At 39.7% G+C, this 24,328-nt stretch overlaps 1 protein-coding gene across 3 annotated transcripts in view; it reads right to left on the reverse strand.

Annotated features, from left to right (window-relative positions):
• Positions 1-24,328, reverse strand: part of srpra (SRP receptor subunit alpha) — a 103,447-nt gene that overhangs the window by 33,247 nt on the left and 45,872 nt on the right. For all 3 annotated transcript variants that reach the window (XM_053623210.1, XM_053623209.1, XM_053623208.1), the window contains exons 8-9: positions 6,636-6,754; positions 5,207-5,293 (exon numbers count right to left, since the gene is read on the reverse strand). In XM_053623210.1, the coding sequence (XP_053479185.1) occupies positions 5,207-5,293; positions 6,636-6,754 (206 nt within the window). The remainder of the gene's footprint in view (positions 1-5,206; positions 5,294-6,635; positions 6,755-24,328) is intronic.

Raw genomic sequence — 24,328 nt, forward strand, 5'->3', positions numbered from 1 at the left:
ATGAATTTCTGTACACATCCAACCAAAAATATCATACACACACACACACACATAAGGCTGATGAAGAAATAAGTAAATGATTAATAATGAATTTCCATACACATCCAACCAAAAATATGACACACAAACACACTTTTCACATTATTTAAAAGGAATTTAAGTGTTATGTACTTAAATACCATAATTATGAACACAAGTTGTTAAGTTGACAATCATTTTTAAAATTACGTTGCTCCAATTAGATTTTCTCTAGTAGAATGCAGCCTTTTAAACAGGAGAAATGACTAACTTGAAGTTGTATAACAACAGTAACTAAAATGCAGTGTAATTTACAATACAAATATCATAGCTAACATCTCTGCAGGATTTATAGACATAAAAGCACTGAATGAAATGAGCAATATAGACAAAAAAGAAACACTCTGCATCTACTACTTTTATCCCTCTCATAGAACTATCCACAGTCCAAAGGCTGCTAATTCTGGTCAAAGAGCAAACTGACTACAATGGAGCTAGAAGGCTATATGTGTGAATGACAAAAGATTTAAAAAAAAATCAACACATTAAATTAGATTACACAGTGTATTTGACGTTTACACGAATAAGCAGAAATTTAAGCATGCTTTTCTTTCCTATAGCACAAATAAAAGCCCTCTCTAGATGAGCAGATTTGTCAAATGAAACTTTTTCATTCTTTTCCACTGCTACGGTAAACTAAAGAGTACATTTTCAAATTACACTGCTAAATATGACTAGCATTAGCTATGTTTAGTAGTGCAAAATGGTCCATCAACTGTATTAGCAGGTGTAGCCTAACCTATACACGAGTCCACTATTGGTCATATCACAATTGAGAATATGTCCCAAATTCATTGCTTTAGTAGAATTTATTTGTAAGTGAAATGATACTCGCATTGAAACTTCCTTTGTATAGTATTTGTTCAGGCTACAGGTCCTCTAACACAGGTTTAACTGTCTGAATTTGTCCAGGCATGTTAAATGTGTACTGATTTGACATTAGTGATTTGAAGTTATCAAGCCTTAATTTCGTTAAGCTACTACTTTCTTCTAGAACTCAATTAATAGATCTTGTATGGTAGCACCACTTGTATTATTCTCTGCTTGATAAATTGCTTTGCTTATATTCTTTCATTTGTAAGTCGCTTTGGATAAAAGCATCTGTTAAATGAATAAATGTAAATGTACTACAACTTAAATTTTGTTTTAAATCAATTAATGCAGACATTTCAGTTTAAATTACACAGAATGTTAAGTTGATGTAATTATCAACATTATTATGTCAACACATCTCATCAAAACAATGTTTACATCTTTAAATATTCAATCAAATCAAAAAAAAAATTATTTTTATCTTGCAATCACAAATTTAATTAAGTTGTGGTAATAGGTCCCTGAATTACTTTTTAGACAAAAGCATTGTGATTATTTCTGACTACGAGTTTCCTGAGACAACTGCTCTGTATTCTTTCTCACACACACAAGCATATCTTTGTCTAACACTCCTGAACCAGGTCAAAGGTCATCACCAACCGTCATAATCTTAACACGTGTAGGTCACAGATTAATATCGGTAGTCCTTCACATAGATCTGTATGTTCAACATTTAAAGATGATGTTTTAAAAGAAACGGGTGTTTCGTCCATAATGGTAAAAAAAGAAAAATGGTTGTACTCCAATGTGAAATTGTTTTCTTCTGTTTAGGTGTTAAAGTTGGTTTTCATTTGGCTTTTAAGTAAATCCCATTTCATTTACAGTTTACGCCCATTTGTTTTGTTCAACTTTTAAGACATATTGCTTTGAGTTTTCTATCTTGACTCTTTGACAGCTTCCTTGGTCTACACGTGTTTTCCTTTTATAACCTTCCCATTTTGTTTATACATGAAATTTTAGATACAGCTGATTGGAACACACTCCCTGTCAGATTTCCTTCTTAAAAAAGTCCATTTCCATTGTTTCAATTGACAACCCTCTTGTTGGGGCCATGTTTCCTTTCATAAAGTCTAAAGTTAAGGTCTGTAAGCACTCTCTTAACTGCAGACAAATTAGCATTTTTAGACTTGATTTGTTTTAGATATGCAAATTACAAGGTGATTCCATAATTTTTTCCTCAGCATTGAGTGATTCCATATTTTTTCCCTCTACCTGATCTAGAAAAAAAATGCCATTAATTAAAACAATTTCATTTAACTAGTTTGAAATATGTTTCACGAAGCCAGAATGTTCAGCTATTAAACAAAAACTGTTTTGTGTCATATCTATGCTTTGTTTATATGCTACAAAGCAAAAAAGCTGGGTGATCACCCTCTAAGTATGGTGATTCCATAATTTTTGCAGGGGGTTGTATTAATTAATTAATTAATTATATATATATATATATATATATATATATATATATATATATATATATATATATATATATATATATACATACACACACATACATACATACATACATACATACATACACACACACACACACACATACATACATACACACACACTATATATATATAAAATTAATTAATACAACCCCCTGCAAAAATTATGGAATCACCATACTTAGAAGGTGATCACCCAGCTTTTTTGCTTTGTAGCATATAAACAAAGCATAGATATGACACAAAACAGTTTTTGTTTAATAGCTGAACATTCTGGCTTCGTGAAACATATTTCAACCTAGTTAAATGAAATTGTTTTAATTAATGGCATTTTTTTTCTAGATCAAGTAGAGGGAAAAAAAAAAATATATATATATATATATACACACACACACACACACACACACACATACATACACACATACACATATATACACACACACAGTATATCACAAAAGTGAGTATACCCCTCACATTTTTGTAAATATTTGATTATCTTTTAATGTGACAACACTGAATAAATGACACTTTGCTACAATGTAAAGTAGTCAGTGTACAGCTTGTATAACAGTGTAAATTTGCTGTCCCCTCAAAATAACACCACACAGCCATTAATGTCTAAACCGCTGGCAACAAAAGTGAGTACACCCCTAAGTGAAAATGTCCAAATTGGGCCAATTAGCCATTTTCCCTCCCCGGTGTCATGTGACTTATTAATGTTACAAGGTCTCAGGTGTGAATGGGGAGCAGTTGTGTTAAATTTGGTGTCATTGCTCTCACACGCCCTCATACTGGTCACTGGAAGTTCAACATGGCACCTCATGGCAAAGAACTCTCTGAGGGTCTGAAAAAAAGAATTGTTGCTCTACATAAAGATGGCCTAGGCTATAAGAAGACTGCCAAGACCCTGACACTGAGCTGCAGCACGGTGGCCAAGACCATACAGCAGTTTAACAGGACAGGTTCCACTCAGAACAGGCCTCGCCATGGTCAACCAAAGAAGTTGAGTGCACGTGCTCAGCGTCATATCCAGAGGCTATCTTTGGGAAATAGACGTATGAGTGCTGCCAGCATTGCTGCAGAGGTTGAAGGGGTGGGGGGGGTCAGCCTGTCAGTGCTCAGACCATACGCCGCACACTGCATCAAATTGGTCTCATGGCTGTCATCCCAGAAGGAAGCCTTTTCTAAAGATGATGCACAAGAAAGCCTGCAAACAGTTTGCTGAAGACAAGCAGACTAAGGACATGGATTACTGGAACCATGTCCTGTGGTCTGATGAGACGAAGATAAACTTATTTGGTTCAGATGGTGTCAAGCGTGTGTGGCGGCAACCAGGTGAGGAGTACAAAGGACAAGTGTGTCTTGCCTACAGTCAAGCATGGTGGTGGGAGTGTCATGGTCTGGGGCTGCATGAGTGTTGCAGGCACTGGGGAGCTACAGTTCATTGAGGGAACCATGAATGCAAATGTGTACTGTGACATACTGAAGCAGAGCATGATTCCCTCCCTTCGGAGACTGGGCCGCAGGGCAGTATTCCAGCATGATAATGACCCCAAACACACCTACAAGACGACCACTGCCTTGCTAAAGAAGCTGAGGGTGAAGGTGATGGACTGGACAAGCATGTCTCCAGACCTAAACCCTACTGAGCATCTGTGGGGCATCCTCAAATGGAAGGTGGAGTCGACATCCGTGATGTCGTCATGGAGGAGTTGAAGAGGACTCCAGTGGCAACCTGTGAAGCTCTGGTGAACTCCATGCCCAAGAGGATTAAGGCAGTGCTGGAAAATAATGGTGGCCACACAAAATGTTGACACTTTGGGCCCAATTTGGACATTTTCACTTAGGGGTGTACTCACTTTTGTTGCCAGCGGTTTAGACATTAATGGCTGTGTGTTGAGTTATTTTGAGGGGACAGCAAATTTACACTGTTACACAAGCTGTACACTCACTACTTTACATTGTAGCAAAGTGTCATGAAAAGATATAATCAAATATTTACAGAATAAAGACAAATATTTACGTCATACTGTGTATGGTTGTGTGCGAGTCCAATAAAATTAGAATTTAACAGTTTAGAGAAGATATCCTGAATGTTTCAACATTCTTGTCACAAGTCCATTCTTTTTATTTTTCTATTACTTTTGCTGCTGTATTTTGACTTAATAACAGTGATTCGCTAATGGTCTTGTACCTTTGTACTCTTTTGTACAATAAAATAACTTTTCTTCTTAAGTCTCCAGACAATTCTCTTCCATATGGAGGCACTATCAGCAATAAGAAAGGGGGTACCACTCTGATTACACCTGTTTAAATGCGATGGTTCAACAGTCTCTGCCGGTCAATTACTTTTCACTAAAATGACTTGTTGATATTAGAGGTAAGTGGCCAATGGCCAGGCTGATAGGAGCTGACAGGAAGGCTATGGTAATTAAAATAACCCCTCATTACAACTGTGTTGAGCAGAAAGGCATTTCAGAACGTGCAATGCATCTAAATCTTCAACAGAAATTGAAGGGTCTGGCATATACTTGTCAGCTTGCCAAATCTGAGAATCTATCAAAATTCATCCTCATCATCTGACAAAGTCAGCACAATAGCACTGCTTATCAAATGCGTTCTAAACCTATTCTAGGTAAATCAAGTAAGAAATGAGGAAAATAGAAACAGAATAGAAATAGAACAGTCATTTAGCTCATGCACGCACACACACAGAACAGTTGAACAACTCTGCTCATTTAAGTGTTAAAGCCTACTGTTAAAGGGAAAAAAATAATTTGTACCATCTGTTCAGCAAGTATACTCACAGGTGAAAGTTCCCATGACCTTCCCTTCCAGTTTCCTGGCCACAGAATCACAAAGTTGTGAGGCAATATCAGCCGCTACATTCTTAGCTTCAAAACAAGACCACATGATTGTCACTAAAATAAACTGCATTAAACACGCATTTTCATCAAAAAATAATGCATCATATGATAGAATAAGTGCAGTCTAACACAAAAGTGAATAAAAAAAAGTTTCAGGAGAAATGTTGACCCTTCTTATGACATGCATACACATACTGAACACCTTATTAGGAACACCATAATAATACTGGGTAGGGCCTCCCTTACTCTCAAAACAATTATTAATGGCATTGATTCCACAAGAAGTTGGAAACATTCTTTTGAGATTCTGGTCCATGTTGACATGATTGCTTCATACAATTCCTGCAGTTTTCACAGGTGCCTTTCATGCTGAAAATCTGCCTTTCTACCACATACCAAAGGTGTTCTATTGGATTCAGTTCTGTTGGCTGGGAAGGCCACTGAAGAACACTGAACTCATTGTCATGTTCATGAAACCAGTTTGAGACAACTTTTGCCTAGTGATATGGTGCATTATCATGCTGGAAGTAGCCATTACAAGAGGGGTAAATTGTGGCCATGAATGGATGCAAATTCTCAGCATGGACTGTTGGCACAAAGCAGGCTGGGTCCATGGATTCATGCTGTTGGTGCTAAATTCTGACCCTACCATCTATGTGCCTCATCAGAATGGAGGTTCATCAGACAAGGCTATATTTTTCCAGTCTTCAATTTGGTGAGCCTGTGGCCACTGCAGCCTCAGCTATCTGATCTTGGCTGAAATGGAACCCAACGTGGTCTTCTGCTGTTGTAGCCCATCTGCCTCAAGGTTCGACATGCTGTGCATTCAGAGATGCTTTTCTGCTCACCACAATTGTACAAAGTTACTGTAGCCTTCCTGTCTGCTTGAACCAATCCCACCATTCTACATTTACCCTTCTCATCAACATGGTGTCTCTGTCTGGAGAACTGCCACTTGCTGGATGATAATTCTTTATTGCACCATTCAAAGTAAACTCTAGAGACCATTGTGCATGAAAATCCCAGGAGATCAGCAGTCACAGAAACACTCAAACCAGCCTGTCTGGCAACAACAGACATACCATGGTCAAAATCACAGATCACATTTTTTCCCCATTACTGGCAATCCGCAAGATTTTATGCATTGCACTGCTGCCACACGATTGGCTGCATAGATAACTGCACGAATGAGTAGGTGTACAGGTGTTTATAATAAAATGCTCAGTGAGTGTATATCATGATGTTCTTTGGTGTGAGAACATCCCTAATGAGAAACTCAAATGAGGAGACAGTGGTAGAACTGATGCACATATAATTACATCATCTTTTGGAGACTAATGTGTTTTTAAGTGAAGGACAGTTGGCGTACCAATTAGGTGGTCTTTCATCTTCTCCAAAACAGGTTCCATATCTGGCCGAATCAGGGTCTTTGAGCCAACCAGACCTTTCAGCACTCCAAACATACCACCAATACCACCTTTTCTGGCTCTGAAAACATATAAAGCACACATATATAAAACCCTTGACAGGCATGAGAAACATACTGTCATTTATAAGAGGAACTCAGAATGCAAAAAAACTTGGCAAGAACTATTACATACAGTCCTCTCAAAGTATTGCAATGGCAAGGCCAACTCTTTTGTTTTTGCTTTACACTTAAGACATTTGGGTTTACATGTAGATGTGTGAAAACAACTTAGGCCTCCTAGATGAGCAAAATTATAGGAACAGGTAGTGTTAAAGTAAATATTCATCTTTTGCTCTCAAACCCAAATGTCTTCAGTGTATAGCAAAAACAAAAGAATTGGCCTTGCTGTTCCAATACTTTCAGAGGGGACCATATATATATTCTTTAATTTTATTTATCTTATAATAAGGTTTTATTTATTATTTGGATATTGCTTTTAACAATAGACATTATTACAAAGCAGTTTTACAGAGATCTAGCTGTAGATTTAAATCCTGAAAGAGCAAACCAGAGGAGTCAGTGGTGAGGAAGAACTCCCTCAGATGACACTGAAGAGAGGATTTTTAATTATACCAGTAAAAAGCTGTATTGTCGATGGGTAACGGTGAAACAGAACTACATTTGTCTTGAATGTGGAATATAAACCCAGGTTAGTCTTAATGGTTTTACAACAGTTCACAGCAACAGAAGGTGAGAGAGAAAACTCCAAGCAGAATGGGAGCATCAGGCTTATCCAAGTAGCTCCAGAGGGCAAAAGAATCCACAGCAGTAGAAGTGTGTCAGGGTATAGCAACAGCATCACATCTGACAACAGGAGTACAGCATGACAGTGAGAGAGAGAGATCATACAAAATCAATAATCAAACCAAAGTCTTCCATTGCTGCACACGATGTAATTGAAATGCCATACAGAGTTACTACATAATCAGGAAGCATGCTTTTAGCTGCCTGTGGTCCTACTAAAACTGCTTGTTGCAGGAATTAAGTAGGAAAAAGTTACTCAGCATCCACTGTCCAATGGCCTTTACACATTCCTCAACTTAATTAAACTGGTGTCTGTCATTAGCCTAGCAGTGAACGCTAATATCATTTTACAGACAATTGCACCCAGAGACATTACTCACAGTACAAGGGCCTACAGTTTGATTATGAGCTTGGATTACTGTCTGTATGCAGTTTTGTACAGGCAGGTCCATAAGTATTTGGACAGTGACAATTTTTATAACTTTACCTCTGTACACCACCACAATGGATTTAAAATGAAGCAATCAAGATGTGACTGAAGTGTAGACTTTCAGATTTAATTTGTGTAGTTTAAGAATTACAGCCATTTATTGATTTATTTTAACAGTATTGATTTATTTTAAAAGTAACTGGACAACTGATAAGTAGATAAAAGGTTTGGAGATGATTCCAAGCGTTGAATTTGCATTTGGTAGCTGTTCATGGGCACTCTGAATATGCAGTCCAAATAGGTGTCGATGCAAGTGAAGCAGGCCATAATTAGGCAGAAAAAACAAAACAGTCCTAACAGAGAGATGGAAGAAATGTTAGGAGTGGCCAATTCAACAATGTTACATTCCTAAAAAGAAGGAACACCTCAGCAATACCAAAAGGACTGGAAGACCATGGAAGACAAATAAAGTGGATGATCGCAGAATTCTTTCCTTGTTGAAGAAAAACCTCTTCACAACATCTAGCCGAGTCAAGAACAGTCTCAAGGAGGTAGGCATATCTTTGTTAAAGTCTAGAATCAAGAGACGCCTTCATGAATGTAAATACAGACGGTTTACCTCAAGATGCAAACGACTGGTAACTCAAGAACAAAAAGACCAGATTAGACTTGCTAAAAAACCTCTAATTAAAAACCTGCCCAGTTCTGATGCAAGATTAACTTGCACCAGAAAGATGGGAAGAGAAGTATGGAGAAGGAAAGGAAGGGCTCATGATCCAAAGCATACCACATCATCTGTCAAACATGGTGGAGAAAGTGTTATGGCATGGGCATGTATGGCTGCCAGTGGAACTGGGTTACTGGTGTTTATTGATGATGTGGCTGCTGATAGAAGTAGGAGAATGAGTTCTCACATACACACACACACACACACACACACTAGGGATGTCACGATACCAAAAATCTAGTAGTCGGTACCGATACCACCAAAAGTACACGATACTCGATACCAAAGTCGATACCATGGTGTGGCATAAAAATAAAATTTAAAAAATTCTCCTGGAGGACATCCTCCTCTGGCTGATACTGGCAAAGGGGGAGGGGGTGTATTTTAGTTATCAAACACTGTCTGACAATGAGGCTCTGGAGGTGCACTCCTGCACGCGCGCGCACACACGCGCACGCACGCACCCCTTATACTCTGAATGCAAGCATTAGTTTAAATTCACTGATATGGTGGCAGGCCAAAACGATTTATTAAAAGCATGAACGTTTGAATAATTATTAGTGACATTAGGCTACATTTTGCTGACAGGACACGGGCTGAACGGCGATGCATGGTGGCCCATTAGGAGGTAGTTTATAACACTGCAATGAGTTAGTGTCTTTAACAAATAACTGGTTATCACTAACACTAGCATTAGCATCACTAACATGGAGCATTACATTAGCTGGTTTCAAGGTTACAATGCCAGCTGCCTCAAACAAATGTAATGTAGGACCGCCTTTCAGGTGCTTCGCCAAATTCCAGGTGTTTCCTCGCTTTGTTTGAAATGAACAATAGCATTGGTTGCACACCGGAAACCGATACTAGCTTTCCTCTCAACGAGTCGGGGCGGAGCTAAACTTGTTAAGCTAAGCTAAACTTCTGTAGTTTTTCCCGTGTGCTTGTAGGCGTTACAAATGTTGCTAACGCTACTGCAGAAAAACAAGTACCGTCACGTTTTAAGAATGTTGGTACCGAAGTATCGGTTCTCGTGACATCCCTAATATACACATACATCCATATTTTTATATATATATATATATATATATATATATATATATATATATATATATATATATATATATATATATACACACACACACACACACACACACACACACACATACATACACACACACACACACACACACACACACACACAGTATCTCACAAAAGTGAGTACACCCCTCACATTTTTGTAAATATTTGACACATTTTTTCATGTGACAACACTGAAGGAATGACACTTTGCTACAACGTAAAGTAGTTAGTGCACAGCTTGTATAACAGTGTAAATTTGCTGTGCCCTCAAAATAACTCAACACACAGCCATTAATGTCTTGCAGCTGCAAGAGTCCTCACTAGAACCAGAAGGTATGACCACATCACCCCGATCTTATCCACACTGCACTGGCTCCCAGTAAAATTTTGCATTGATTATAAAATACCACTATTGACCTATAAATGAATGGTCTTGCGCCACAGTACTTGAGCGAACATTTGGTCTTTTATGATCCGCCATGCTTACTTCAATCAAAAGGTGCAGGCTATTTGTTGGTACCTCAAATAATGAAGGCTACAGCTAGGGGAAGAGCTTTCTCTTACAATGCCCCACAGTTATGGAACAGCCTTCCAATTAGTGGTCGGGACTCAGACACAGTCTCAGTGTTTAAGTCCAGGCCGAAGACATTTGTTTAGTCAAGCTTTTTGTGAATAATTTTTCACTTTTTCATGTACGTGATTCCTAATCAGTTATGAGGTTAACTGCTGAGCTATAACTTTAACAGCATCATAGAGAAAATGGGGAATTTAGAAATTGGCCTATGCTTTGACAGTCAGTTAAAAAGATTTAGGAACATAGCCACGGCAAAGGGACAGAAACAGTATTTGTTTTTAAAGGGGTCATGACGTTTTTTTTTTTAATCTACTCTGAGGTGTAATTTTATTAGTAAATTTTTTTGCACAAAAAACTAAATTTAGTAATTTATGACCCTTCTCCACCCGGTCTCTGACCCTCTGACTGAAACGTTTGGGTTTTGTGTCCTTTACCTTTAAAACTTCAATGTAACCACCCACTGCTATGATTGGCCAACATCTTTGCCTATGAATTAATTTGCAACACCCCCTGCCATAACATTACATTTAGCTTAGATTAGCACCTTACCACATTTAAAGCAAAACAATAATAAACTCACTTTTTGTTGCAGTCGAGCAAAATCCCGGTTGTAGCTCCTCTCTCTGTAAGTGAGCATCACCATCAGGGTGTCATTTGCAATCTGTTTGAAGGTGACCAGAGTCCGGGAGCTAACCCGCAGCTTCTCGTCCTCCTCCACATTTCCGGACACTTCATTCAAGAAACACCAGGATTTTGCTTGATTGCAACAAAAATTGAGTGTAGGGCCAATCGCTCTGACCCCTGCAGTATATTCTGAATAGAGAAGTGCACTCTTTTGTGCTCTGTTTGTTAGTGGAGTATGTTTAGAAAGGACTGACTGGCTAACCTTACCAAGCTACTTCAAGTGTTAGCTATGTCATACAATTAAAAAAAAAAAAAAAAAAATTGGTATGAAATTTTGTGTTAACTGTCTTAGTTTATGCTATCGCTTCATTAACTCACATTGGTTTACTAGTTATAATATTACTAGAATAAGCTAACACAGTCATCAAAATGAGCAACATCCCGGAACAAGTTGAACTCTACAGATGTGGCCATTGAAAATGTGCGTTAAAGGAAAGGGATCCTGCGATTTCATGCGGTATTGCACGGTATCACACGTATGCTGCAGGTGCAGGAAAGACAAGACCAGTAGGAGGCAGTCATGTTTCATTTGAACAAACACAGCTTGCTAGTAGATGCAGTAGTTTTGCCAGGACATATACTGTATAACAACTAAACGCTGCTGTTTCATTTACTGAAGCCCAAGATCTGTTTGTGCATGGCCAGTGGACCTGTGACCCTCTCTCAGAATTGTTTTGCAACAAGCAGCAGAGCACATTAAACATCGTCAAGCCTGAAAATAAATGTAAAGTGTGGTCGGATAGATTTGAAAAAAATTACGTATGGTTTACATAAAAATATGTTTCCCATTAAAAGTTGATTAAACCTAATTTTCTTTTTATTTTAAAAAGTTTCTAATTACAAGATTGAATGGTGTAAAGTGAGTCTGAGTCATGCAGTACAGTTACAATAACGATAGTATTTAAATTAACATGGATGAAATGTATGTGCTAGCTTAGCGCAGCGGTAACATCCATGGTGTAGTATGCCAGCAACCGGAGTTTGAGCCTCAGCTCACTAGTGAGCGTTGATTTAATGACCTTTTATTACAGTGTAGGAAGCCAAGTTGTGTGTGCATGTTAATGTCATTCCTCAAAGTAGCGTTGAATGAATTCCATCTTCTCCTTTCTGGCCAATGGAAACTTTCTTTCTTTTCTTAGATTTAAAGTTTCACTATTAAAAAAACTGGTTTAAAGTGAACACAAAAGTCCACACAGCGAAAAAAAAGCTCATTGAATTTAATTTGGTCCCACGTGGTTGAATTGAGTTACATTAACAATTTGTTTTCGTACATCAAATATGATTTGATCATATATTTTCAGTTGGATTGAACCCCGGTTGCTGGTGTTCTGCAACAGCCACATTACCACGACGTTATTCTACCGCACACATTTTACCCATGTTCACTTAAGTTATAGTACCTGTATGGTGTGAATCGATCAAAATTAAACCAAATATTCAAACATTTTATGTATTAATTGATAGTGATAATTGATAATGATAATAATAATAATGAGTCTTTATTTGTCACATATACATATGCACAGTGAAATTCTTTTCTTCACATACCCCAGGAAGCTGGGGTCAGAGCGCAGGGTTATCAAACGTGTTGTTACAGAAAGAGCATATTCACAACGTGATTTACACATCCTGGGTGGGTGGGTACTAATGTGCAACATTTACTTCAGTGAAAAAATAACAATAATAATTTTAAGAGTATGCTTAACTGGCCATACTCATACTCAAGTTCATTTTTAATCACAGAAATGTACGTTTACTTTGCTACATTTGGTGGCGTTCCTCCGTTAGTGTTAAATAACGGTTCAAGATGGCAGTGCGGCAGTAGCACACAGCAGCCTCTCCAGATCCAAAGTGGTACTATTATTGTCTTGTAGGACATGGACATCAGAGAAACTGGTGTTCATGTTTACCATCACCAGGCACTGTTAAAATACAGAAATCATGCAACAACCAACCTGCATGATGATCTGCTAGAGAAGCTATGCAATCTCAGCTTGCTGCAGAGACCAGGCCTCCAGTCCCCGGCATCGCCTGATGCCGGTGCCTGGGGGAGGAGACAACGAAAGCGGTGTGCAAGGAAGCGGAAGCGTGGAAATAGGGCGGGGGGTCCATGCTAGGCTAAAAGCAAACCCTAGCCGGCTGGCTCTCCCGTCCATCCATGCAGACCATTTTATTTACCACAGGAATTCACCACTGTTCTGATAATCGGAGTATACATTCCCACCAGCGCTAATGCTAAGGAGGCGCTCTGTAGCAAAAAGAAGAAGAAACGGATCAGATCCAATAGGGCCTCACACCATCGGAGGCCCTCGCACTAATGTTCCCCTCAGCACTCATGCTAAGGAGGTGTTCTGTGAACTGTATGGGGTTATTAACAAAATGCAGAACAGACCCCGATGGACTGTTTAGAATCGCCAGGGATTTCAACCATGCAACTCTCAAGTCAGTGCTCCCAAAAGTTCACCAACATGTGGATTTTGCAACGAGAGGGGCGAACACGCTGGATCTTGTTTGCACAAACAACCCCGGCGTGTACAGGGCAGAGCCCCGCCCCCACATCGGCTGCTCAGTTCACATGTCTGTTATGCTAATCCCAGCATACAGACCGCTCGTCACATGCTCCAAATCGGTTTTGAAGCAGGTGAAAACCTGCCCAGCAGGAGCAATCTCTGCTCTTCAGGACTGTTTCGAGCACACTGACTGGGACATGTTCAGGGAGGCTGCAACTGACAGCAACTCCACCAACTTGGAGGAATACACAGCATCAGTGACCAGCTACATCAGCAAGTGCATTGATGACATCACCATCTCCAAGTCCATCACCACAAGCATCAACCAGAAGCCATGGATGACTGTGGAGGTGCGTGCACTGCTGAGGACCCGAGACTCCGCCTTCAGGGCAGGTAACAAGGCAGCCTTAAGAACAGCGAGAGCCAAACTGTCCCAGGTCATCAGAGAGGAAAAGCATGCACACGCCCAGAAAATCCACAGTCACTTCAAGGATAGCGGCAACACACCGTGCATGTGGCAGGGCATTCAGGCCATCAGCAACTGCAGGACATCACCACCCACCTGTGATAGTGATGCCTCCCTTCCAGATGCGCTGAACAACTTCTACACTCAGCTTGAGGTGCAGAATAACATGGCAGTGAGGAAGACCACCCCTCTGCCCAACGACAAGGTGCTGTGTCTAACCATGGCTGATGTGAGGAAAACTCTATGCAGAGTCAACCCACGGAAGGCTGCTGGACCAGACAACATTCCTGGCAGAGTGCTCAGAAGATGTGCAGATAAGCTAGCAGATGTTTTCACTGACATCTTCAACATCTCCCTGAGCAGCGCCATCATTCCAACGTGCTTCAAGGCTACCACTATTGTCCCCGTGCCGAAGAAGTCTTCAGTGTCCTGCCTCAATGACTACCGTCCCGATGCACATCCGTCATCATGAAATGCTTCGAGAGGCTCATTATGAGGCACATCAAGACCTTGCTGCCCACCTCACTGGACCCGCTGCAGTTCACGTATCGCACCAACCACTCAACAGATGATGCCATCGCCACCACCCTACATCTGGCCCTCACCCACCTGGACAAAAAGGACACCCATGTTCGAATGCTGTTCACAGACTTCAGTTCAGCATTCAACACAATCATTCCTCAGCACCTGACTGGAAAGCTGAACCTACTGGGCCTGAACACCTCCAACTGCAACTGGATCCTGGACTTCTTGACCGGGAGACCTCAATCAGTCCGGATCAGGAACAGCATCTCCAGGACCACCACACTGAGCAGAGGGGCCCCTCAGGGCTGTGTGCTCAGTCCACTGCTGTTCACTCTGCTGACTCACGATTGTGCAGCAATGCACGGCTCCAATCACATGAAGTTCACCGATGACACCACCGTGGTGGGTCTCTTCAGCAAGAACGACAAGTCAGTATACAGAGAGGATGTGCAGCAGCTAACGGACTGGTGCAGAGCCAACAAACGGTCTCTGAATGTGGGAAAAACAAAAAAGAGATGGTTGTTGACTTCAGGAGAGTACATAGTGACCACTCTCCGCTGAACATCGATGGCTCCTCCGTGGAGATCGTCAAGAGCACCAAATTCCTTGCTGTTCACCTGATGGAGAACCTCAACTGGTCCAACACCACCTCCATAACCAAGAAAGCCCAGCAACGTCTTTACTTTCTGCGAAGGCTGCAGAAAGCCCAACTCCCACCCCTCATCCTCGGCAACGTACTACAGAGGAACTACTGAGAGCATCCTGAGCAGCTGCATCACTGTCTGGTTCGGAAATTGCACCTCATTGGATTGCAAGACCCTGCAGCAGACAGTGAAGACAGCTGAGAAGATCATCGGGGTCTCTCTCCCCTCCATCATAGACATTTTTGCATAGCTAGCATTGTGCTAGCATTGTGGAGGACCCCACATACCCCTCACACACCCTCTTCATCCTCCTGCCGTCTGGAAAAAGGTACCGAAGCATTCAGGCCCTCAAGGCCAAACTGTGTAACAGCTTCTTCTTCCAAGTCATCAGACTCCTCAATACAGAGACTGGAATGGCACACACATGCACTCTCTGAACTGAACACCACCCACTTCCATGCAATGTTTGCACATTCCTGCATTGACTGTTGCATTTTTGCTGCTACTGTATTATAAAACTATAGTATTTAATTTATTGTCACTATCCTACACTTTACCTACCTGCTCCCACATTAACTGCTATGTCCATATTTGGTATAAGCTAATCTGCTGAAGACTAATTCATAGCATGTTTACATTTATACCATTTTAAAATTATACTGTTACTCCTTGCTACCCATCTTCTGCACTACCTATTATATCAGACACTTCCATACTAAAACTGTGTACTGTTCGGTGCTATACTGTCACTTACTGTGCCTATTGTCCTGTTTTAGTAGTATTGTACTGTCCTGTGTTGTTAGCACACGTCTGCACGTGCACTTTGTGTAGAATGTTTGTAGATCTTATTTAGTTCGGTGTCGTCTCATGTGGTTAGTGTGTTGTTTTATGTAGCACCATGGTCCTGGAAGAACTTTGTTTCGTTTCACTGTGTACTGTACCAGCTGTATATGGTTGAAATGACAATAAAACCACTAGAACTTGAAATATTAATGAATGCAAGTAGTTCTAATAATTAGTTTAAAATCACAAATAACGCACACAGTTCTCCATGAAGTTTGAGATTCAGGATTTCTACCTTCATTTTAATCAGATCCGAAGTAACTAGTAACTTGCTACTTGAGTAGTCTTCTCATTGTAGACTTTATTACTCGTTCTCCATTAATTATTAACATTATTACTTTCACTGTTACTTGAGTAATTTTTATAAGTAGTTTTACTTGTGCTTGAGTAAAACTTTTGGCTACTCAACCCACCTCTGCGTATAGTTGTGTATTCGTGTCATTTTGTGCAGATGCAGGTTGTAATATTGCACTTATGTTGTGTATGAATCTGATTGATCTCTTTTAGGATGCATTTGGGTGAGTTAATTAACCCGCTAATAAAATGCTTTAGTTTACTGGTTTTAATTCACTCAGCACACACAGCTCAAACAGGTCATTCCTGCTGATATCTATATTACTACTTTCACCAACATCTTTTTCCCCACCACTTTTCAAAACAAAGTGACCTGAGTCCACCTCCTCACAATCCTTCTGGAGACAGGCTGACTAACTGCAGGAAGGAGATGTTAATAAGACAAGATTATAATCTGAACTACCAAGTGGGTAGTGGGGTAGTAACTCTGTATGCTTCTTTAACATTTGCATACAAAAAGGTCCAGTGTTCTGTTTTCCCGTGTAGTGCAGTCAACAAACTTGTCGAAAGTTGGGGGAGTGGAATCCAGATTTACATGGTTAAAGTCTCCAGTAATTACCACAAAAGCTTCATGGTGTTCAGACTGTAATTTGGCAACAGTGGCATGTATTACATCACATACCGATTCCTTGTCAACTGACAGTGGTTTGGTGAGTATGGTTTCATGGTTTTGTGATATATTCTGCATAAGACAAGGTGCGTGTGATAAAATTTGTTTTGTCTTCCTGGTCGTTGTCCTTAGTACATTATGCCACATTATGCGTTTAGATTGATCTGATAGATAGGCCTAGCCTACAATATCTACATCCCATTCTCACTTCTTGTTCATGCCCCCAATGAATCCTTGTCACTGTCATTTCGTAACAGTGGGAGATGCATGTCCAAACCATTTCTGACCACTTTCCAAAAAATATAAACGTTTTCCATTTGCATAACCATTTTGCTGTATATTTGTATTTATTAGATTAAAACTAAGTACTACAGTACATTTTTTTAATATTTATTAGATTAAAACTGAGTGTTACAATAATAAGTGTATCCATATTTATCAACAATCGAAAACGCATGCAAAACACATATACACACATATATATATATATATATATATATATACACATACATACATACATACATACATATTATATATATATATATATATATATATATATATATATATATATATATATATATATATATATACATACACACACACACACACATATATATACACACATATATATATATATATATATACACACACACACACACATATACTGACACCCACTATATAGGGAGTAGTAAATTAGTGAGTGATTTTCGATAAGGCATGACACGTCTGAACAGTTGTTCTACGAGGTCTGTTGCAAAAACGGACACAATGACGAAAAATGCGACTTATAAAGTCATATAAGTAGTAATAAATACAATAATGTGGCTGTTGCAGAACACCAACAACTGGGGTTCAATCCTCTGCACAGGTGAAGTAAAATTTTATTCAGGGCATTGAAAATATATGATCAAATCATGTTTGATGTACAAAAACAAATTATGTTAAAACTCACTTCAATAAATGGAAACTCATCAAGAAACTCATCAATGAAATCAATGAACGTATTTGGATTAAGTAAATTCAATGAGCTTTTTTTTTTTTTTCTTTCCAGTTTGTGGACTTTAAATCTAGAAAAAGAACAAAAGTTTCCATTGGCAAGAAAGGAGAAAATGGAATTCATTCAATGCTACTTTGAGGAAGGACATTAACATTTACATAGTCAACTTTGCACACTGGGGGGGGGGGGGGGGGGGGGGGGAATACTCATTAAATGAACTCAACTGAGCTGAGGCTCGAGCCCCAGTTGCTGGCATACCTACACCAAAGACATTACTACTGCGCTATTCTAGCACACACGTTTTGGACATGTTAATTTAAATGCTATAGTTATTGTACCTGTACCACGTGACTCGATCTCGCCCCCTACTGGTCTTGTCTTTCCTGTGCCCGCAGTATGCGCGTGATACCGCATGAAATCGCAGGATCCTTTTTCTTTTGCTGTGAATTTTCAAAGGCCGCATCTGTATTGGTTATTCCTTAGCGTGTATCCACTATTATTGAAAAGACTTATGAGTGTTATATGGTTCGAACTGCAGAAGTTAAAAAAAATATAGAATGTGAATGTACGCAAAAAAACTGATAAGGCCATCTGTACAGCAAGCGGCTCGTTAGAGAAGAAGCACCAATGTTCAAGGACATGTGTAGGTTAGTTTGCTAAAAGACTTCCTTTATACACCTATCACATAACAGAGGGATGAGCTATAGAGTGCCTTTGTTTTGAAAGTTTATAAAAGTGCGTATCAAGATGAAGTCCGTCAGATGCTCTGCAGACATCTCGGCTCCGTTGTTTTGGTAATGGATTCTATTTTCTGGGATAAAAAGAGACTCTGGAGAGTTTTTATTTTTTATTATTTTTAAGATTCCACGAAACTACCAGAGGGCGTCTGAAACATTTTGGCTTCATTTTTACACCAGTTATCCACCCTTATATACAGTCACTGATTCAGACCCTTGACTAGGACACTTCAAAGTGTGCTTAGGTACATCTAGTTTGCTTTGATTATCTTGAGAAATCTCTAAAACCTGACTGTAGTCAGCCTGTGGCAAATTCAACTGACATTCTGTGAAAAGCACACAAGTGTGTAAGTTCATATAATTCACAGTCCATGTCAGACAAAAAACCAAGAAATTGGAGAACCTGCCAGAAGGAAAACCATCTCAGGAATACTCCATCTACCCACTCAACTGTAAAAGCCTGATTGATGAATTGTCAAACACAAGGCCTGGGAGCCAAATCCAACCTACAGCCTCATTTCATTGGCCATTGTACCACATGCAGGCTGAAATCTCAGTGCTAAAACATAGGTTAAATTCTACTCCTGTGTGCTGTGCTTAATATAATCATACTCGCATCTAAAATTATTCAGAAGTATGTCATGTGTTCCCCAAGTTCTCCCACACCACCTAATTTCTATGTTACCTCCACTGGCTTCCTGTAGCTGACCCCATCAGATTTAAAACACTGATGCTTGCCTACAAAGCCAAAAATGGACCAGCACCAACCTCCCTTAAAGCACTTATCACACCCCGCACTGCATCACGCTCCCTCCAATCCTCTAGCACTACTCAGATGGGCCTACCATCTCTCAGAGTACAAGGAAGGCATGCATCAAGGCTCTTCTCTGTTCTGCCAAATTGGTGGTGGAATGACCTTCCCCTAGATGTTCGAACAGCTGAGTCACTGGCTGTCTTCAAATGATGATTAAAAGAACTACTTAAAACTAGAGATGCACCAATGTATTGGCCGATAAAGGCTATTTATCCCCGCTACCGGCTACCGGCTATAGTTTAAAAACATCCGATGATCAGGGCCATTATTTTCCAGCACTGCCTTAACCCTCTTGGGCATGGAGTTCACCAGAGCTTCACAATTTGCCACTGTAGTCCTCTTCCACTCCTCCATGACGACATCACGGTGCTGGTGGATGTTAGAGACCTTGTGCTCCTCCACCTTCTGTTTGAGGATGCCCCACAGATGCTCAATAGGGTTTAGGTCTGGAGACACGCTTGGGCAGTCCATCACCTTCACCCTCAGCTTCTTTAGCAAGGCAAAAGACATTATCATGCTGGAATACTGCCCTGCAGCCCAGTCTCCAAAGGGAGGGGATCACGCTCTGCTGCAGTATGTCACAGTACATGTTGGCATTCATGGTTCCCTCAATGAATTGTAGCTCCCCAGTGCCGGCAGCACTCATGCAGCCCCAGACCATGACAGTCCCATCACCATGCTTGACTGTAGACAAGACACACTTGTCTTTGTACTCCTCATCTAGTTGCAGCCACACATGTTGACACCATCTGAAACAAATAAGTTTATTTTGGTCTCATCAGACCATAGGACATGGTTCCAGTAATCCATGTCCTTAGTCTGCTTGTCTTCAGCAAACTGTTTGTGGGATTTCTTGTGCATCATCTTTAGAAGAGGCTTCCTTCTGGGACAACAGCCATGCAGACCAATTTGATGCAGTGTGCGGCGTATGGTCTGAGCACTGACAGGCTGAACCCCCACCCCTTCAACCTCTGCAGCAATGTTGGCAGCACTCATACGTCTATTTCCCCAAATACAACCTCTGTATAGGACGCTGAGCACGTGCACTCAACTTCTTTGGTTGACCATGGCGAGGCCTGTTCTGAGTGGAACCTGTCCTGTTAAACCGCTGTATGGTCTTGGCCACCGTGCTGCAGCTCAGTGTCAGGGTCTTCGCAATCTTCTTATAGCCTAGGCCATCTTTATGTAGAGCAACAATTCTTTTTTTCAGATCCTCAGAGAGTTCTTTGCCATGAGGTGCCATGTTGAACTTCCAGTGACCAGTATGAGGGAGTGTGAGAGCGATGACACCAAATTTAACACACCTGCTCCCCATTCACACCTGAGACCTTGTAACACCAACAAGTCACATGACACCAGGGAGGGAAAATGGCTAATTGGGCCCTATTTGGACATTTTCACTTAGGGGTGTACTCACTTTTGTTGCCAGCGGTTTAGACATAATGGCTGTGTGTTGAGTTATTTTGAGGGGACAGCAAATTTACACTGTTACACAAGCTGTACACTCACTACTTTACATTGTAGCAAAGTGTCATTTCTTCAGTGTTGTCACATGAAAAGATATAATCAAATATTTACAAAAATGTGAGGGGTGTACTCACTTTTGTGAGATACTGTAATTGGACAGTTGTGTAAAGTTTTAGTCTGAAGTTTATATTTTTAACACTCAGTTTGTGGATTTTATTTAACGAAATATATATAAATAAACGAAAAAATGGGTACTGAAAGTTTGTCCCCCACCATCCAATTAATCTGAAAAAATATATCAGCCAACTAATCGATTATGAAAATAATCGTTAGTTGCAGCCCTACATAAATGTATAAGCAAGGTGTGCTGACAGTGACATAACCATAAATTTTGGTGGGATCAGGAAATATACAAAATCACAACTGTTTTCCTGATCTGTACAATTAAATTGGCAAGTGTGACATGCTCATGCATTTCAGGTGGATTTCAGACAGCAATAGGAATGGTGATGACATTTACTTGTTATTTAAACATTTAAGGCACTATCTAACATCAGTCAGTCCATATTAATAACCTTGCCATAAAATACCTTTTTGACTGTTTCTCTAAAAATATTAAAATAACGTTAATAATAAGGGAATATAGTATGGTTAGTAGCTTTCAAACAGGAACAGGCATCATCCCAATTAACTAATCCTATCTCTCATCATGGCAGCTGGTATCCAATAAAATGTTAAACAAATTAATGCAATAATTTTTTTTGTACCGTAATTTTCGGACTATTGAGCGCACCTGAATATAAGCTGCACCCACTAATTTTAAAAAGAAAAAAAATTTTGTACATATATAGGCCGCACTTGTCTATAAGCCGCAGGTGTCCACGTTGTAACGTGAGATATTTACACAGAAAGATGTTACACAAAGATTTTTTTTAACTTTTAATTAAATACGTACCGTAAATGCTTTTTTCCGAACAGTGCCTGTAACATGGCTGGTTAAAAAAATAAAAAATACAGTTGCCTACCAGGAAAAGTCATTGATCGCTATCTTCATCTTCCTCCTGCGCACTAAAACCACTAAAGTCGTCTTCTTCAGTGTCAGAATTGAACAGCCTCAGAATTACCGGTACTTCGTCACACACTTCCTCAGTCTCTCTTTCGTTGTCGCTCTCAATGTCACTTACGTCTCGAGGCAAATTCGCCCTTGAGCTTGTGCTGTCCTCTTCATCACGCAGCAGTCCAGCCTTTCGAAACCCGTTGGTGATAGTAGATTTTTTGACACTGCTCCACGCTGTTAGGATCCACTGGCAGACTTGAGCAAAAGTTGCTCTTTGCATGCTATTTCCTTCTTCGACAGCCAGATCGATCGCCTTTAACTTGAAAGCTGCATCATATGCATTTCTTCGTGTGTTTTCCATGATGAGGGTGTGTGCATGAAGCGCAAAATGACTGATCTGAAGAATTTAGTGTGAGTGCATTTGATTTAATTCGAACAGTTTCATTGGTCCACTGTGACCTGTTCGGTAATTTCATTGGTCCGATGTGACGAGGCTAAATGTTTTGGCGGCATGAAGCTCGTTAGCCCATAAAAATCCATAAATTAGCCGCATCATTGTTTAAGCCGCAGTGTTCAAAGCGTGTGAAAAAAGTAGCGGCTTATAGTCCGGAAATTACGGTATACAATCACTAGGCCTATAATATTTATTATTACATAATCGTGTATACACTTTAATGGTTTCAGATAGCCCTTCTTTTTTCTAAAAACATTAAATTTGAATCTCATAGCCTAGATTATTGGTGTTAATAGAATCTGTTAAATAAGTTATAACAAAATTATAGTTTTCAATTACACCCCTTTAGGGTCTCACAAAAATGCTGATGTGGCCTGGGCAGAATTTGAGTTCGACAGCCCTTGACTAAACAGAAGCCATTCCTGAGTAAAAGGCAGAGGTGGGGAGGCTTGAATTGAGATATCATGTTGAGAATTGAGGGATGTAGAGATGTAGAATGTAGCCAAATACAGAGAGGTCACTGAAGAAAGCTTGCTCCAGAATGCAATGACCACATTGTAGGACCTCAGGCAGTGAGGAAGGAAACAGGAGAAATAAGGACAATGAGCCACATTCCACCTTGGGGGCCAGAATCTACATCCTTGGACCATCCAAGCCATAAATCCAAGATTCTGTCAAGATTGGTACCAGGTAGCCTGGTTTGTGGATAAACAAACAACACCATGGGGAGCAAACCAATGCGGGGCAAGGATCACCGGACTTTGACTTCATTTCGCATCATAAAAGATGCAGATGCTGGGAACACCTTTTTCTGGATGAAGAAAGGGTCAATACATGAGACCTTTGTTCAACACAAAGCCCCCCTGTTCACACATTCCACAATCAAAGCACTCTATATAGCCTATAGAGGCAATGATTGTGAAAATTAATACATCTTTAAAACAACTGTAATCGCCTATTTTCAGCCATGTTTTCTTCTGGACTTATTGTGTTTATAACCACTAAGTTGCCACTAATTGTTTAATTTATTTAGCATGAATTAGTATAGTAGTACTAGTATGATTATTGTGTTTGACTATTAGTAGTATATTAACAACAGCCAATATATGTCTTGTGTATGTGTGCAATGTTTGAGTGATTGTAGTTTGATTGAAGTTATAAGGAAATTCGGGGAGAATGTCGTAATATGGACACTATCCGTCAAAAGTTTACACACTCATTCTTTATTTTTATTTTGTTTTCCACATTTTAGAATAATAATAAACTCATCAAAACCTTGGAATAACACAACTGGAACTATGGGAATTAAAAAATCCAAAATAAATCAAAATAATTTAGTATTTTAGCATCTTCAAAGTAGATACCCTTTTTGCCTAAAATTTCCATAAATGTATTCTCAGCATTTTCTCAACCAATTTCTTGAGGAATCACCCCAAGATGCTTTTTAAACAGTATTAAAGGAGTTCCTACCTATGCTGGACACTTATTGGCCATTTTTCTGAATATTTCATGCCAAGTGATCCATTAAATTTATTCTCTTTTTTTTGTAAATAAAATATTGACTTCCTAATGAAAGAAATGAATATGTTGGCACAATTATATTTTTGTCTACAACACTGATTTCAAACATTTAATCATACACCTTTAGATCAAAAGATTTTTAAGATCACGAGAAACATTTCAGTTAAGTGTGTCCAAACTTTTGACTGGTAGTGTATATGTTATTATTTCGAACCAAAGTTTGATCCACGCGTCATAAAGTGTGGAACCACATGTCTGCAGAGACAATAGACTGATTAATGTCATAGGCAGAGAATATGGCTTACACCACACCCTAAGCCAATGTTTGATCGGAAGAAACATTCTGGGGTTGGACT

The sequence above is a fragment of the Ictalurus furcatus genome, chromosome 4, assembly GCF_023375685.1.
Source record: "Ictalurus furcatus strain D&B chromosome 4, Billie_1.0, whole genome shotgun sequence".
In the NCBI taxonomy this organism is placed as follows: domain Eukaryota; kingdom Metazoa; phylum Chordata; class Actinopteri; order Siluriformes; family Ictaluridae; genus Ictalurus; species Ictalurus furcatus.